The 14,052-nt window shown below is 40.2% G+C and overlaps 1 protein-coding gene across 1 annotated transcript in view; it reads left to right on the top strand.

Moving 5' to 3' along the window:
- The first annotated feature begins 721 nt into the window (after window positions 1-721).
- The window catches only part of mettl15 (methyltransferase 15, mitochondrial 12S rRNA N4-cytidine), a 45,483-nt gene continuing 32,152 nt past the window's right edge, over window positions 722-14,052 (top strand). The window contains exons 1-2 of the mRNA XM_079157549.1: window positions 722-745; window positions 3,216-3,461. Coding sequence (XP_079013675.1) covers window positions 3,231-3,461 — 231 coding nt within the window. The 5' untranslated portion in view covers window positions 722-745; window positions 3,216-3,230. The remainder of the gene's footprint in view (window positions 746-3,215; window positions 3,462-14,052) is intronic.

Raw genomic sequence — 14,052 nt, 5'->3', positions numbered from 1 at the left:
CAAAAGCAAACTGATGCTACTGGCATTATCTTTATGCACACCGTCCCTACCATTGCACAGATAATACAAATGATTACCATGCTCCGTTGCTACACATTGCAATGAAACTAATGGACTAACGTTATCGTAGCTAAGTGGCAGTTATCACCTGAATAAAATCCAAGACGTAACGTGAAATCTACCGGCAATAACAATACATTCATACCCAACAGTTAACCTGATGAATAATATGATTACTAGCGTTACTCTCAAGCCACAAACGGTTTCACTGTTGGTTAAGATATTCAGCTACATGTTAGCAAAACTTTTTTAATTCAAGCACACATTAAAATGCGATAGAATTAAAAGCCAACCTGAAAACGTAAACTTGGCAACGGTTGGCTAACGCCTGTTAGCTATAATAGCTAACAGCTCTCGCACAACTTCCAACGGTAAACTAGCGTTGTTTTCTTGATGTAGAATTCACCGTATGCGATTAACTTAGCGTTACTTCTTACCTCTTGTCATTAACGGTTATCTGTATTTCCTGTAACCCGTTTTTTTCTGATTGTACACCAGTAGCTCGTATTGGAAAGATAAATTCGCTAGGGTAACTTAGACATTGCTAGCACGACTAGCGCCAATATTTTCAAAAACAAAGCCCTCTTCCTCTGTCGCAGTTGATTGGATGCGAGTTGCAGTGACGTCACCGTGACGCGCCGGACATGCTGCTGCTGGAGGAGGAGCTACGCTCTGTTCGACCAAGGTAAGCTACTGATACCTTTCAGAGGTGTAGACACGTGTCTCCGTCACAAGTCACCTTAGTCAAACATTTCTAACGGAATGTCCTGTTGCGACCTTATCCGTGAATTCGTTCGTGTAGGTAATCGCGCGTGGCAACCCAACATGGTGGCATAGCAACAATATCCTATGCATCCTTCTATCGTCAGGCTTAAAAAGCCCAGCCACTGACATGATAACGTTACAGCCACTGCACACACGCGATAATGAGTAGCACATGGTGTACTGAACGTTGCATAACCCTTCTTAGCTCATCTCTTAAACTCTACACGAAACACATCTTTAACACCCCTGTTAAGGTTAGACTGCGCATGCGTAAATCAACTCCATTCTTGTACATTCGCTCTACGTTAGCTCTTGTGTTTTTAGCAAGTTAGTTAGCTAACGTTGACCTGCTTCACACAAAAAGTTTTTTTTGTGTGATCCAGCAACATACACTTGAATCCAGGCCTCTGGTACAATGAGACATTGTTAGCAGCTACCAACTAACTGTTACTCAGATTGTGCTGTAACGTTATGCTAATGTGACCTTTTAAGCTCCACGCCTAGCTTAATGGCTACAGAAACTAAGTAGACATGACGAGAAGAGGGCCTCGAAAACAATACCTCCTCCTCAAATTGAATAACAATTATCTTATCACTAGTATTTTCTACCAGATGGGTTGTTTAATAGACCTATGTATGATGATACATCTGTTATATTAAGTTGAAGCGATGCCACATATAAAAATAATCCTGTAAGGTACCGTGTCGTGCTTTGCTGCCATTGAACATTTGCTTTGTGTTCACCAATGCTTTATGCAAATTAATTGAATTTCTTCAGCTCCTGCACATATTTCTATTTCATTAGAATCGTGCGTCACTAACTGAGCTCTAATTTTCAATGCATCTTGTTGCCAGGAAACACCTGAATACCCTTTTAACCAAGTAGCTCACTGCAGGTAGTGTTCATGTAGAATGCCAAAATGTTCAACTAATTAACCACAGATGTAATTACTTGTATTGAGGGTGTAGTGGGGATACAGTGTATAAGCCAAAGATGTGGGCTGCTGGAAGAGTTCAACCTTCAGAGGGATCTCAAACGTCTTGAAATCATAAAACCAGTGGCGGCTGGTGGAACATTTTCTAGGTAGGGCCAAACAATCAATTTCAGCAAACATCCCAGTATGATTTAATGCAAAAAAATTAAGGTATCAAACAGCATTACTACTTTGCAGTTAAATATTTAACATTTATTCCAACATGAAAAAAAGCAGTAAATAACACTTTGATAAACACGTCAGGACATCTTATTTTAGTCACCCTCACAGGGAATTCAGTATTATATATATATATATATATATATATATATATATATATATATACATACACAGTATAATATATATCATATAATAATAAGTATAATATAAAACACACACATGCATATATAGATATAAGCTATGATCAGTTCACTGTTAATTTACCATCTCAATTAAATGTTGATGCCTCCATGACCAAGTTCAGCAGATGAGACTGAGGACAACTATGTACAAGAAAAGATGTTCACTTTGCCTAATATGTAGCTTGACAGAGTTCTCCATGTGTGCCCTGGTGTTCTCATGTTTCCTTAACTCCTCCTCCCTCACTCCCTACCCTGGTGTTCTCATGTTTCCTTACCTCCTCATCCCTCACTCCCGTAACTGTCCGTGCTGGATCTGTCCCCGTTGTTTTAAGTTATTAGCATGACTGCATCCAGCTAGCCAAACCTGTCTGGCGTACAGGAAGTAGAGAAGCTTCGCATGTTCTGCTTCCCTTTCCCGCTAGTCTGCTGTCTGATTGTGAGGTCAGGCTGATCTGGGATCAGCTCGTTGGCCTGAAGTTTCTCCTCCAAAGTTCTCCTCTCGGGTCTTGGAGGAGTAGTGCTCGCGCTGGCGCTCACGCTCGACTGTAGAGACTTCTCCTGACGGGAACACGCAGCTTTCTGAGCTGTGCACACAGGCGGAGAGGGCGAGCTGGAAAAGCATATATTTTGCGCAGATATCACATTTTACACATATTACTGGGTACATTTCATAGTTCAAAAACACAAATATTGACATATTTTGTTTTTTTGTGTGGCTCAAGGTGGGGCCAGGCCCCATGGCCCTCTATTTGCCAGCCGCCAGTGCATACAACTGTGATGCCCTCTTGTTTTGGTTGGACACCTCAGGTTGGACACCAGCTGTTTGAGTCAGTTAAAAAGCCTCCAGCACAATATATCTGCAAGTTTGCTCTTATGATGTAGGCCTAATATTTGTGTTCCAAATTATTATACTTGATCACTACTCCAAATAATAGCATAGTAAATACAAACACTTATTCGGCTATTTTCAAATCTGTGGTCACCTATCACAGTGTTACAAACCCTGCTCCTCTAAATTGGTTTGAACACGTTGTTGCTCTTGTTTTCTCCATAGATCGATAACGGGATCATGCTTTTTTCAGTGTGCTCCAACCCAATCTTATGGAAAACAAATCGTACTGTGTGGAGAGCATGGAGGTCATGGAAGTTAAGCCTGCACTCTTCTACAGCCTGTGCATCTTCTGGTCCTGGTCCCCTTGACAGATCTGAAGAACTGTCTTCTGTTTTAACCCAAAAGCCTCCTCACACACCTGTTATGCTTAAAGAGGTGCTTCATTACTTAGACATCCAGCCAGGTCAGGTACGTTTGCATCTTCGTTATTTGTGCAAGTTTTTCAAAAGGAAGTTGATGTCTGTTTGCTAAAATGTTTATAAAAAAAGTCAAAGCTTCATTCAGATCAAATCAGTTCTGTGTAAAAGTATTCAAGCAACAGTTTAATTTTACTTGTTTCGTATTACAATTATTGCTAATAGAATGTATTCATCCACTAATGTGTTCATACATTAAAAAGCTCTTAGAATGTGTTCAGACTGTAGACAAATCTGATGGGTGTCTATATTGAATGTCAAGGACTGATTTCCCACTTATATAAGTAAGTGATTAGGTCCTATTTTTATTTTCAGGCAATGTTCTCTGGTCTGCTTTGGTTGCTGTGGTAATGACATAGGCATGAAAACTCATGCTGAGAGGTGTTTCTTATATTATGTCCCTCTGATTTGTGTCAGGACATTTGAAACACCAATGAATGTCATATACTTTGATACAACAGCACGACTAACTACATTCTCAAAAATGACTGAGCATCAACAACATTGTACATTTGAATCTCCACGAAGATAAAAATGTTTTGCATGTCTGTTCTATTAGTTTAGTAACAAATACATTATTTGATTTTAATTGGATTTAAAATGAAAGAACATCAGTCTTAAGAAATTGTTTTCCAAAATGCGTGCATCATAACACCTCAAGAGTATATCGTTGTTCTCTGAAGATATTAGAAATGACCTCTTTACTGATAATTATTCTCTTTACCGAGATGTTTCTTGCTTCGGTATGAAGTCTGTTCACAGTCTATACAACATTTTGTTATAAAGGAATGCGTGAATTGGACAGGGTGCCGACAGCTTTTACTTAATGTATGTACTACCAGGACAGATGGGCATGAGTCAAAAGCCTTCTGGTGTGGCAGGCAGCATAGGAGGGGAAGTGATTCAATTCAATTTATTTTTGTTAGTTCAAAATCACAAATTACAAATTTGCCTCAGAGGTCTTCACAATATGTACACATGACATCATCTTGTCCCGGAACCCTCACATCGGAACAGGAAAAACTCCCCCAAAAACCCCTTTAACGGGGAGAAAAGAGGAAGAGACCTGTGGGAGAGCAACAGAGGAGGGATCCCTCTCCCAGGATGGACAGAAGTGCAATAGATGTCAAGTGTTGACCAGCATAACAGAATTACAAGTCATTTACAGTCATTACAATGTAATTTCAACACATTCAATCAATGTATGACAGAGCCATAATGCATGGTCAAGACAGGTGGGGGCCATGGGTCAACAACTTAGTCAGGAACTGTGCCACTGTAAGGCTGTTGGCAGGACACAGGGTGCTGCGTCGCTCCTGCCTGAACTTAACGCCTCTAAACTCCTCCGCTGCCCGCCCATTTGCCAACTGTCCCAAGACAGCTTGCCAATCAGATGCTATTAAAAACAGTTTGATAGATTTTGTTTTTTGGACAGTACATGCTGCAGACCTCATGACGCGTTGTGGAAATGTTACATCCAGAAGTCGTGTCTTAAATGTTGCTTAACTGCCAATGTCTGCTAATTTATTTACTTAGACGATGACACACGTGTAATGTTGCAGTTATATCAATTCTATAAGCACAGCAGCACTACAACCTGATTAGAGTGCTGACACATTGCCATGTTACACATTTATATAGCTAAATCCTCACTCTGTAAAGACAGCCGCATGCCCTGTCAGCCTCAGTCAGGCAATCAAAAATCTGAAATCTGACATGACTCCCTGACAGAGCCGTCATTTAAGCAGTCACATTTGTGGTGGTTAAGTGATGGTGTCACTAACAGATCAGTTGCTGTGAGATTGAAAACCTGATATCAGACAAGTGTCCACTGAAATCACTGAGGGCAGTGAGATGTATAATTTGAATGACTATTGAAAAATAATCGCCAACATGTAATTGCTCTTGTCAGCTGAAGCAGAGTATGTGTGAATGGAGTACTTAAGCCATGATGGGTGTCGGAGCATATACTGCAGTTTAACCAAAAGTGTGTAAATGCAGCCTTTCAGTGCCCTGCTGCCTCCCACACACAGGCCGTCTGGCTGTAAATGTGTATACAGGTTGCTAATTTGCTCGGGTAGCCTACACTATATTTCCACTATTTTACAAATAGCCATCATGCTTACTGGATCTGGATTGATAGTTTTCATGTTTCTTCACTGAACACATACATTCACTTAACAAAGATGTACACAGCTCATCTCTAATTGACTTAAAGGAATAAAGAAACATCATATCTCACATGTTTTCAAGAAGAATCACAAGAGGTTATGTGTCTTGTGTGTGACTGTGTGAGTCTGTGCATCTGTGACTGAGTGAGGGTGCACCTCTGTGTCTGTCCAAGGCTAATCTCGCATCCTGCTACAGCAAACTATGTAATATTTTGGGTGGCCAGTTACCTCTTGTGGTTGCGATGAATCACACTTTCTGAAAACACCTGTTATTGCCTGTTTTATACTGCCATTGACTCCCGGCTGACCCCTCACGCTCTCACTCTCTTAACCACTCCGGCTGCCAGGGGCCTCAATTGATAACACTGCTGAGGTCATCGCTTTGGACAGTGTGTTTGGCTAACAACTAAGACGTATTCTCCTCAATAAATTCAGCTGTCATTTCCAAACTCTGGCAGAAACTCTTTCTCTCTGTCGTTCCTACTCACCTAACCACAGCTTCCTATGCTGTCCACTACAGAGCCTTGAGTCATTCAGAAGCTGGATTCACTCACTTTTTTTACTAAAATACAGTTAATTGTCTTGGTTTAACTCGAGAGGACTTGCAAAAATGTTGCATAAAGTAGCGGACATCTAGAGAAACAGTTAACGGATTGACCGAACTATACATTTCATTGTGCTTCTCATTTTCAATTGTTTCTTTTTATTTGGGCTTCGTCTCATTTTCGTTGTGAAAGCAAATATTTTTTGTCATAATTTTTTGTTGACAAATGTAACACTCTATACACAGGCCCAGGTTAACTGAACTTTAGTCAGAGAAAATGAAAGCAAATTTTAAAAATGAATATCCAAACTGTCCATTGTGAACATCCTTCACAGTTTACCAACTGATCACCTGGTTCAACTTTGACCTACTTGCCATGATTGTTTTGCGACAGGAAGCCCTCAACCTCTGGTTTTGCATCAACATAAAATGGTAGCTGATCTAAGTAAGCTGTTGGTTGTTTACAACCTGTATGATCATCTGATCACTCATCTTTTGTCCCCTGTTGGACGTCTCTTAAGCTTTTGTTAACAATGACTTTTATGAGTAGTGGAGCAATGTTATCATTCAGTTGTGGAAGTAAAACCCACGTTGTCATCAACCATATGTTTTCTATTAATATTGTCACAGTTTTTTCAGAATGTATTATTGAACTTGTCCATCAGATAGAGATTTTTACAGTCAAGACTTGGGAGTGACCACAGTTTCATCTGGGGAGGTCAGTGAGAGCTGGAAGGACTCAACTTGACAGTCCGCTAAGACAATAGGCTTTAAGGTGCACAGAGCTGCACACTGATGTTGATGCTCAGTGGAATTGGCAGAACCTGCAACCACTGTAAACTACAGCAAGCCATTTCAATTGAGTTTAAATATCGTTGTCAAACTTTGCTATCATCACAGCTGTGAAGCAGCAATAATAAATCTCCATATTTTTAGGTTTAGGTTTTTTCTTTGTTATAATGCTTTCATGAAACGTCCCCCTCAACTTGTTAATACTCATGGTTATGTAAAAGCATGGGCTGAAAAGGACGAAGGGTGAGAAGTCCTCCACTGGCACAGGCTGCTTGCGTAGGGGACCTCCGCTAGAATAGATTAATGAGCCATCAGCTGAGAGTCCAGGGGAAAAACCCTCTGCTGCTGTAGAAGGAGAAACGAGCTGCCTACTCCTACATTTCAGTCTCAACACACTCCCTCTTGTGGAATTTATAAGACCATAAGTGTTAAACCTCCTTTTTTGGATCAATATCGGAGTCTTTCAACAATCAACACATTTTTTAGTAGGATTAGGCAAATAATAACTGTCGCCGGACAGTTACACATGATGATATGGCAGATCTATTGTTCCTTACAATTATTGGCTTTAGGATATGTCAGTATTAATGTTTAACAAATGTTTTGTAGTTGTTAATTCAACTTTTTTTTTGCCATTCATATAATTATTTTGCTGAAATGCGAGCATCATGCCAGTCATTTAGAAATGTCCACATACAAATAGTCTGGATGAACAGTCTATATGATTTAATTCAAGTCAACTATGTATCTCATCTCTGTGCTATGCAAATCCAAAGGCAACAGCAGTAAACAATAAAAAACTCCTAAAAGTGTAAACTTTTTTTTTAGACCACCAAAGCACTGGAATCTTGAAGCCTGGGGTCACCATGAAAGTACCAGATGCATGAATGCCAGCTCCTGTGGAGAGCAGGTGGTCGCCAGACTAGACTCATGATGACGATGGAAATGTAGCACAAAATACAGCAAAACAGGCAAACCACAAATCACAGGTGTTGTAGCTTGTTAAGGCCCTGAACCACAGCAGTTGAGTGCTGCATTTTTCACTTCCCCTGTTATTTGGGTTATTTGGCTGGCTGTAATTCGGACACATGATGAGGCACTCTGTTCTTTGGATGGATGACCACAAAACACTCTGCCAGCTGCTACTTCTTGTTTTTTTAATTTACTTTTTTTACATTTTTAGATGCAAGATAGAACACAGACTAGTGTACAGCTGTGTGACATGAGTTACCATCTGTTTTATCTGTAATTTGTCATTTTTACATTAAATGTGTTTTTTGTGGAATTTATAGCTTATGGCGGTTGTCAGGGAGGAAAAATGCATCAATGTTTAATGCAAATGAATCCAGCATATCTTCAAATGTGTCCCCTAGTGTGCTAATGTCAGCAGAGGATAATCTTTTATCGGGTACTGAGTGTACCAGCTTGTAAAGAGGGGCATTGATGGGGTTAATATGATCTCGTCTGATTTAATTAGTTTGAAGTCTTACAGCGGAATTTTGGACCAGCTGAGGTGAGAAACGACTCTCTGAGTCTACAGTACAGGGAGCACCATGTACTTTTGTGAAAGGCTATTAAGAAACTTAATATACAATCTATAAAACCTCTGTTGTAAAACCGACGGGCAGCAATTGAAGGACATTTCAATATGCGTTTTATATATTCTCTCTCTGGTTGTCAGTACATGGGACGCAGCATTTTAATTGTACACTATTTCAGATGAGCAACATTTGTGCTATAACTTATATTCCCAGCATCAGCCAGGTGAAGCGCTGTTGTGGATACAAGCAAAGGGGTAATATGATCTTGTCTCTACAAATTAGTTAAAAGCCTTGCAGTTGCTGTTTGTGCTGTGCAGCTGAAGACTAGAAATTGCTTCAGAAGTAAATATGAACTACAGGGAGTTAGAGTAATTCAGTTACCCTCAACATTTTGTCTTTGCATCTTTTCTTTTTGTAAAGAACTATGTAAAACTGTTAAGACAGGCACTTTATAAATTAAGTTTTATTTATTTCTATAAAATTATTTGACACTGTTTGTCAGCAAGTGTCTCCTCAGACATCACTGGCATTTCATGAATGTCCCAAGAGTTTATTCTAATCTTTTATTTTTTTATTTTCAATTTGAACTGTAATCCGTTGTGTATTTGTAGGCTTAATAATGACATTTTATGTACATTCATCTGACAACAAATACTGAAGTTGTTTTGTAGTCATTCTTTAAAACGGTTTAACAGCTATAGACAAACGTATCTGTTGTATATGATGCACAGAATAAACACTATCTCTATTATCTGGAGCAAGCAACCTATTATTTTCTGTGCACAAATAATGCCACCACAACCTCTTCTGCGTCTTTAATGTTTTTTTTCTTTTTTTTCTCTTTACACTCCTTTTTTGGGAGCACTGAGTAGTGAAAGAGGAGGCTGGTAAATAATTGATCCTTGTAATTAAACACTCCAGCCAGGGATGCTGGGGCTGATTGACGGCCAGATATTAGGCCCTTGTCTCGTAAGGTTGCAAGTTTAGTCTGAGGTTATCAGTGGCCCGAAGACTCTTTCTCCGTCCCTGCCTCATTACTTTCATGAGTAGAACATTTCATAGTAGAGCGGTGGGTGGGGGTGTGGTGTGAAGACAGTCTGGGACTTCATTAGCCAAATGGGGTGCCTCAGTCTACAGAGCGCCAAATCGTTGGGCTTTGCTGAGCAGACAACCCTTTTGTGGGTGATTCACCACACTGTCTTGTTGAGTTGTTTTAGCCCTTTCATCTCACACATTCTTCAGCTTCACTTAAACAACAACTTCAACAAATAAAGTGAACCTTCTTGTGCCTACCTGAGCAGATGGTGTCTATCATAATTTAGCTCAAGTAAATCCGCCTCCCACCTTCCAAACTATATTTGCTCACCTTTCCAGTTTTGCTACATTATATATAGCTCACAGCTTACACTACAACATATTGCCCAATAAAGCTTAAATACTTTCCCAAATGTTGCACTTTATTAATGTTTGATTGCCATAAAACCATTGTGTGTGTGTGTGTGTGTGTGTGTGTGTGTGTGTGTGTGTGTGTGTGTGTGTGTGTGTGTGTGTGTGTGTGTGTGTGTGTGTGTGTGTGTGTGTGTGTGTGTGTGTGTGTGTGTGTGTGTGTGTGTGTGAGAGAGAGAGAAAGAAATCTCTTTAAAACTGATGCATGGCACAGAGGTAAACTGGAGAAGAGTGCTGCTACAACATAAATTATTGAGTTATATTTGCATGTAGCTTTAATAACAATTATTGAAATTGTATAACTCTATGCATCCAATATTGCTAAACTCAGTGAAAATACACTGGAACCCATCCTCGACACTGAATTGATGCTATTACACCAGGGTTTATTGCAATATTTACATTTGTTCCTGGTGTGTGAGTGTGGGTATGCTAATCAGATAGATGCCCTGTGGACAGCAGATGACTCATTCCTGCAACACATCTTCAATTGGTGTTTGTGTGAGGTCCAACTGCATTATCTCAGTGGTCTTTCTCTGAAATATGTTCAGGATAATTATAAAGCAAAACATTCATCATGTAGTCTAGTTACTGTTTATAACTTTCACGGTTTAGGTATGTTTTTGATTCTTATTTTTTCTGATTGATTCTGTTTTTTAACAAATGGTTCCATTTCTTGTCATATTATTAGACTGACATTTTGCTGATAGCTAAATGTATCTTAATTTTCACCCTATTTCGACTCGCAGAAAGGTTTAGCTATCACAAATGTTTAGATATTTTTGTTTTGTTTTGTAAAACGGCAAGAAAGAATCATTAAATGATTCCCGAAATGTGAATTTCTATACCTTGCTGCAGTAAATTGTTTGTCATGTTCCACATGCTTCCCCTCTTGCATGAAATTATGTTTTTAACAGAAATCTCATATTGTGTTATCATTAAAGTCTACCGCGGGCCCAGCCACATCTACAAATGCTACAACCAGGCTGTCATATTGTAAACACGAGAGATGTGTGGTGATGCACGTGGAAGCGGTGATGTAGACAAAAGTGACCTGATCTGTAAACACCAGCCAACACACACTTGCTTTTTGTGCAGTGTCATCAAAGGTGCGGCCCATTTCACAAAAGCGTTTTGTGAGCACACGCAGATCGAAAATGGTGGTAGCGTCGCGTTTCAGAAATGATTGTTTCTCTTAAATTGCAGACACATTTACGAGTCCTACTGGGCTCTCAACTGCTTATGGGCTGCAAGTAAGGCATTTGCTTTTTAAGGATCGAAAGAGGTCAAAATTAGCAAGAGGAAATTACCTCATGTTGTAAATTGCAGCTTGCACATGTGGTGAAATGGGCCCCTGGCTCAACTTGACACAGTGCAGTGCAATGTCATCAGCAAGTGGTCGAATACATGCAAGTTACATGCAGACAGGGTAATTCTACTCTTTACCTGATGGTCGAGACGGAGGAGCCAATGATAGTCAGCGACCAAATGAAGGTGATTTAAAACCGGTGTTATTTCTCTTACTGATCTTTCTCAGCATGTGTTCCTGCATCCTAATGATCTTTTTTTAAACTGCTGTTGCACCTTTTCTGATAAAGTCCGTTGCAGTGACCTTATCTGTGTATTCAACATTATCTATATTCCCAGCAGCATCCCGATGAAGTGCTGTTGTTCTCAGCTGGAGGGCTTCCACTCCTTGCCTACTCCGTTTCCCGACTAATTTGGCAGGGAAGAGCATGTCCGCTCGACACTACATGACACTACTGACCTAAACCAGTAGCAGAAATTTCCTTGCTTCCTTTTCACAGTTCTTACACAGTGTCTACCTCCACAGTTTAACCAGAGTGTCCCTGTACGGGGTTGCCGATTTTATATAAACTAGCCTATATTGCAGACACCCTGCTTCACATGAATTTCTTAAAAACCTGCTTGGTTCTTCTTAAAAAACAAAGATGGCCACAATATTCTCCCTCCCTTGTAATACTTTTGAGGGAAAGCCTTTCTGAGAACCATTGCATCAATTCTAACATTACAATGTAACTCCACTTCTGTGCCGCCAGCCACCAGTTCCGCTCATTTTCTAATGTTAGCTGACTATCCAGCCGCCAAATGAGAAAATGTAAACAACTTAATGGTAATCTACACACTCTTGTCACAGCGTAGTGAAGCACATAGCTATATATGTATATATAATCAGTCATTAACACAGATTTAGCAGATTTAGTCATTTACAGATGGCTTAATTTCCATTACACAGAAAGGATAAACACTGGGTAGAGGGGAAGAGGGTCCCAAACGGTCGTCTCTGTCTCAGAATTGGTCTTGCAAGATTAGGACTGATTTAAAACAGTAGATGGCGTTTTGAGCCATTTTCAACAAATGCAGTGCAGAATTTCTTTTATAAATTTGGTATGAAATGTCAATATTAAAACCAGCATTGATCTGTTTCATCACAGCACAGTCATATTATTTAATTCACAGATAACTTACAGATATGCTTTGAATCACACCTTCACCTTTTGCTGATAGGTACCTAAAGGAAATATATGCACACTAGCAGCATGCGTTCGATGTGGTACATTTTATCCCGACTGTATCAGCAGTGTCCTGCTAGGGGACAGCCCCCATTCACAAGCTTAGGTACCCTCTAGGCAGCCATAGGCTCCTGAGACTTACCATTACCCCCCAAAGACTGCTGTCAGAGATTGAAAGCTCGGGGCCGGCTGATGGTCATTTGTTCAGCTCAAAGTCTGACCTTTGGTCATTTCCACCTTTTACAAACGACAGATCTGTGCCAGCTCAGGGATGGAAAATATGAGCGTATGTACTGTGGGATGATTGAAATGTGTCAACCAGCCTGGTTGTAGGTCTTTGAATTGCTGCCCACATTTCTGATTTGTAGGAGCCCTGTATGAATGAATTTGAATATCATTGACACTGGGGCAATCATTTAAGAAAATACAAAATATTAGTGTACTGATGATAATACCAGTCATGGAACGGCCCAGGGGAACTCAATCAGAAATCAGCATAGCGCTGCACTGTAAAGCTTTCCTCAGAGCACACCCCCTCCCCCAAGCCACTGTCCACTGCCCCCGCCCCATTCCCTAGTTCTTTTCATTTCAAATTGTTTTGTATACCCAGTCTTCAAACTACTGGAAGCATCTTCTTAAATGCCTAGAAGTCTTTTCCCTAATACCATGCCTTCCACCACGAATCCTTCATTTAGCTCGACTCCTCTTTGCACTCCCTAATGGACTTGGCCCTGTTCTTCTTTTGTCTTCCTTTAGTACCATGAAATTCACCTTCAGGAGAGGAAGTCATCTTTCCTGATGCTTCTTTACATTTTGTGAATATAGTTAGATGATTCCACCCCCTCTTTTCAGTTTCCCATCTGCTTTCTCTCGGGCTTTATATAGTTTGCATTGTTTCCCTGGCACACTGTATTGACAGTAGTGTCACACTGAAGAGAAATCCTTCAGAGCAGTGAAGAAGAGCAATGAAGCATGTAATCATTTTGAATAGATCCACTGCATCATATTTGACCTTAATTCTTGTTTCCTGTTAAAACAAAGAAACAGCCTTTTGGCATTTCTGTCACAGTTTGTGGCATTTCCCATTCCCTGAAAGTTATCAGTCTATATTTTGTATTTTTACAACAAAGCATTTGTAGGAATGTCAGAATAACAGCATATGAGGTTGGACAACCAGATTGAACAAGACGTTTCTATTTTCAGTTGAGACTGGCCTCTCAAAATTGACAGTATTGTTTGTTCAAACTGCTTAAAAAGGCTTGTTTACATTCAGTAACACAGCTAGAGGTAGTGTGGCGTACAGGGCAGCAAAATGTCGTAGCAAGGAGTGGCAATATTCAGAGTTTCGTCCTCTCACCCACATTCAGTGTTTTTTTAAAGGTGCAAGATCCGTTACTGGGAGCATTTTAAGTGCTTCTCAACGGCTTTCAACATGTCGTCGGTGGGCTGGCTACAAACTACAACTAAAGTGCAGATAGAGCTAACAGTGTTAACCTGAGGGGAGGTTGTGGGACGCTGTCAGTTGGGACGGTGTTATCAGCTGTACCCGCTGTAT

The sequence above is a fragment of the Pholis gunnellus genome, assembly GCF_910591455.1.
Source record: "Pholis gunnellus genome assembly, chromosome: 1".
NCBI classification, from domain to species: domain Eukaryota; kingdom Metazoa; phylum Chordata; class Actinopteri; order Perciformes; family Pholidae; genus Pholis; species Pholis gunnellus.
This window is presented reverse-complemented; position numbering and strand designations above follow the sequence as displayed.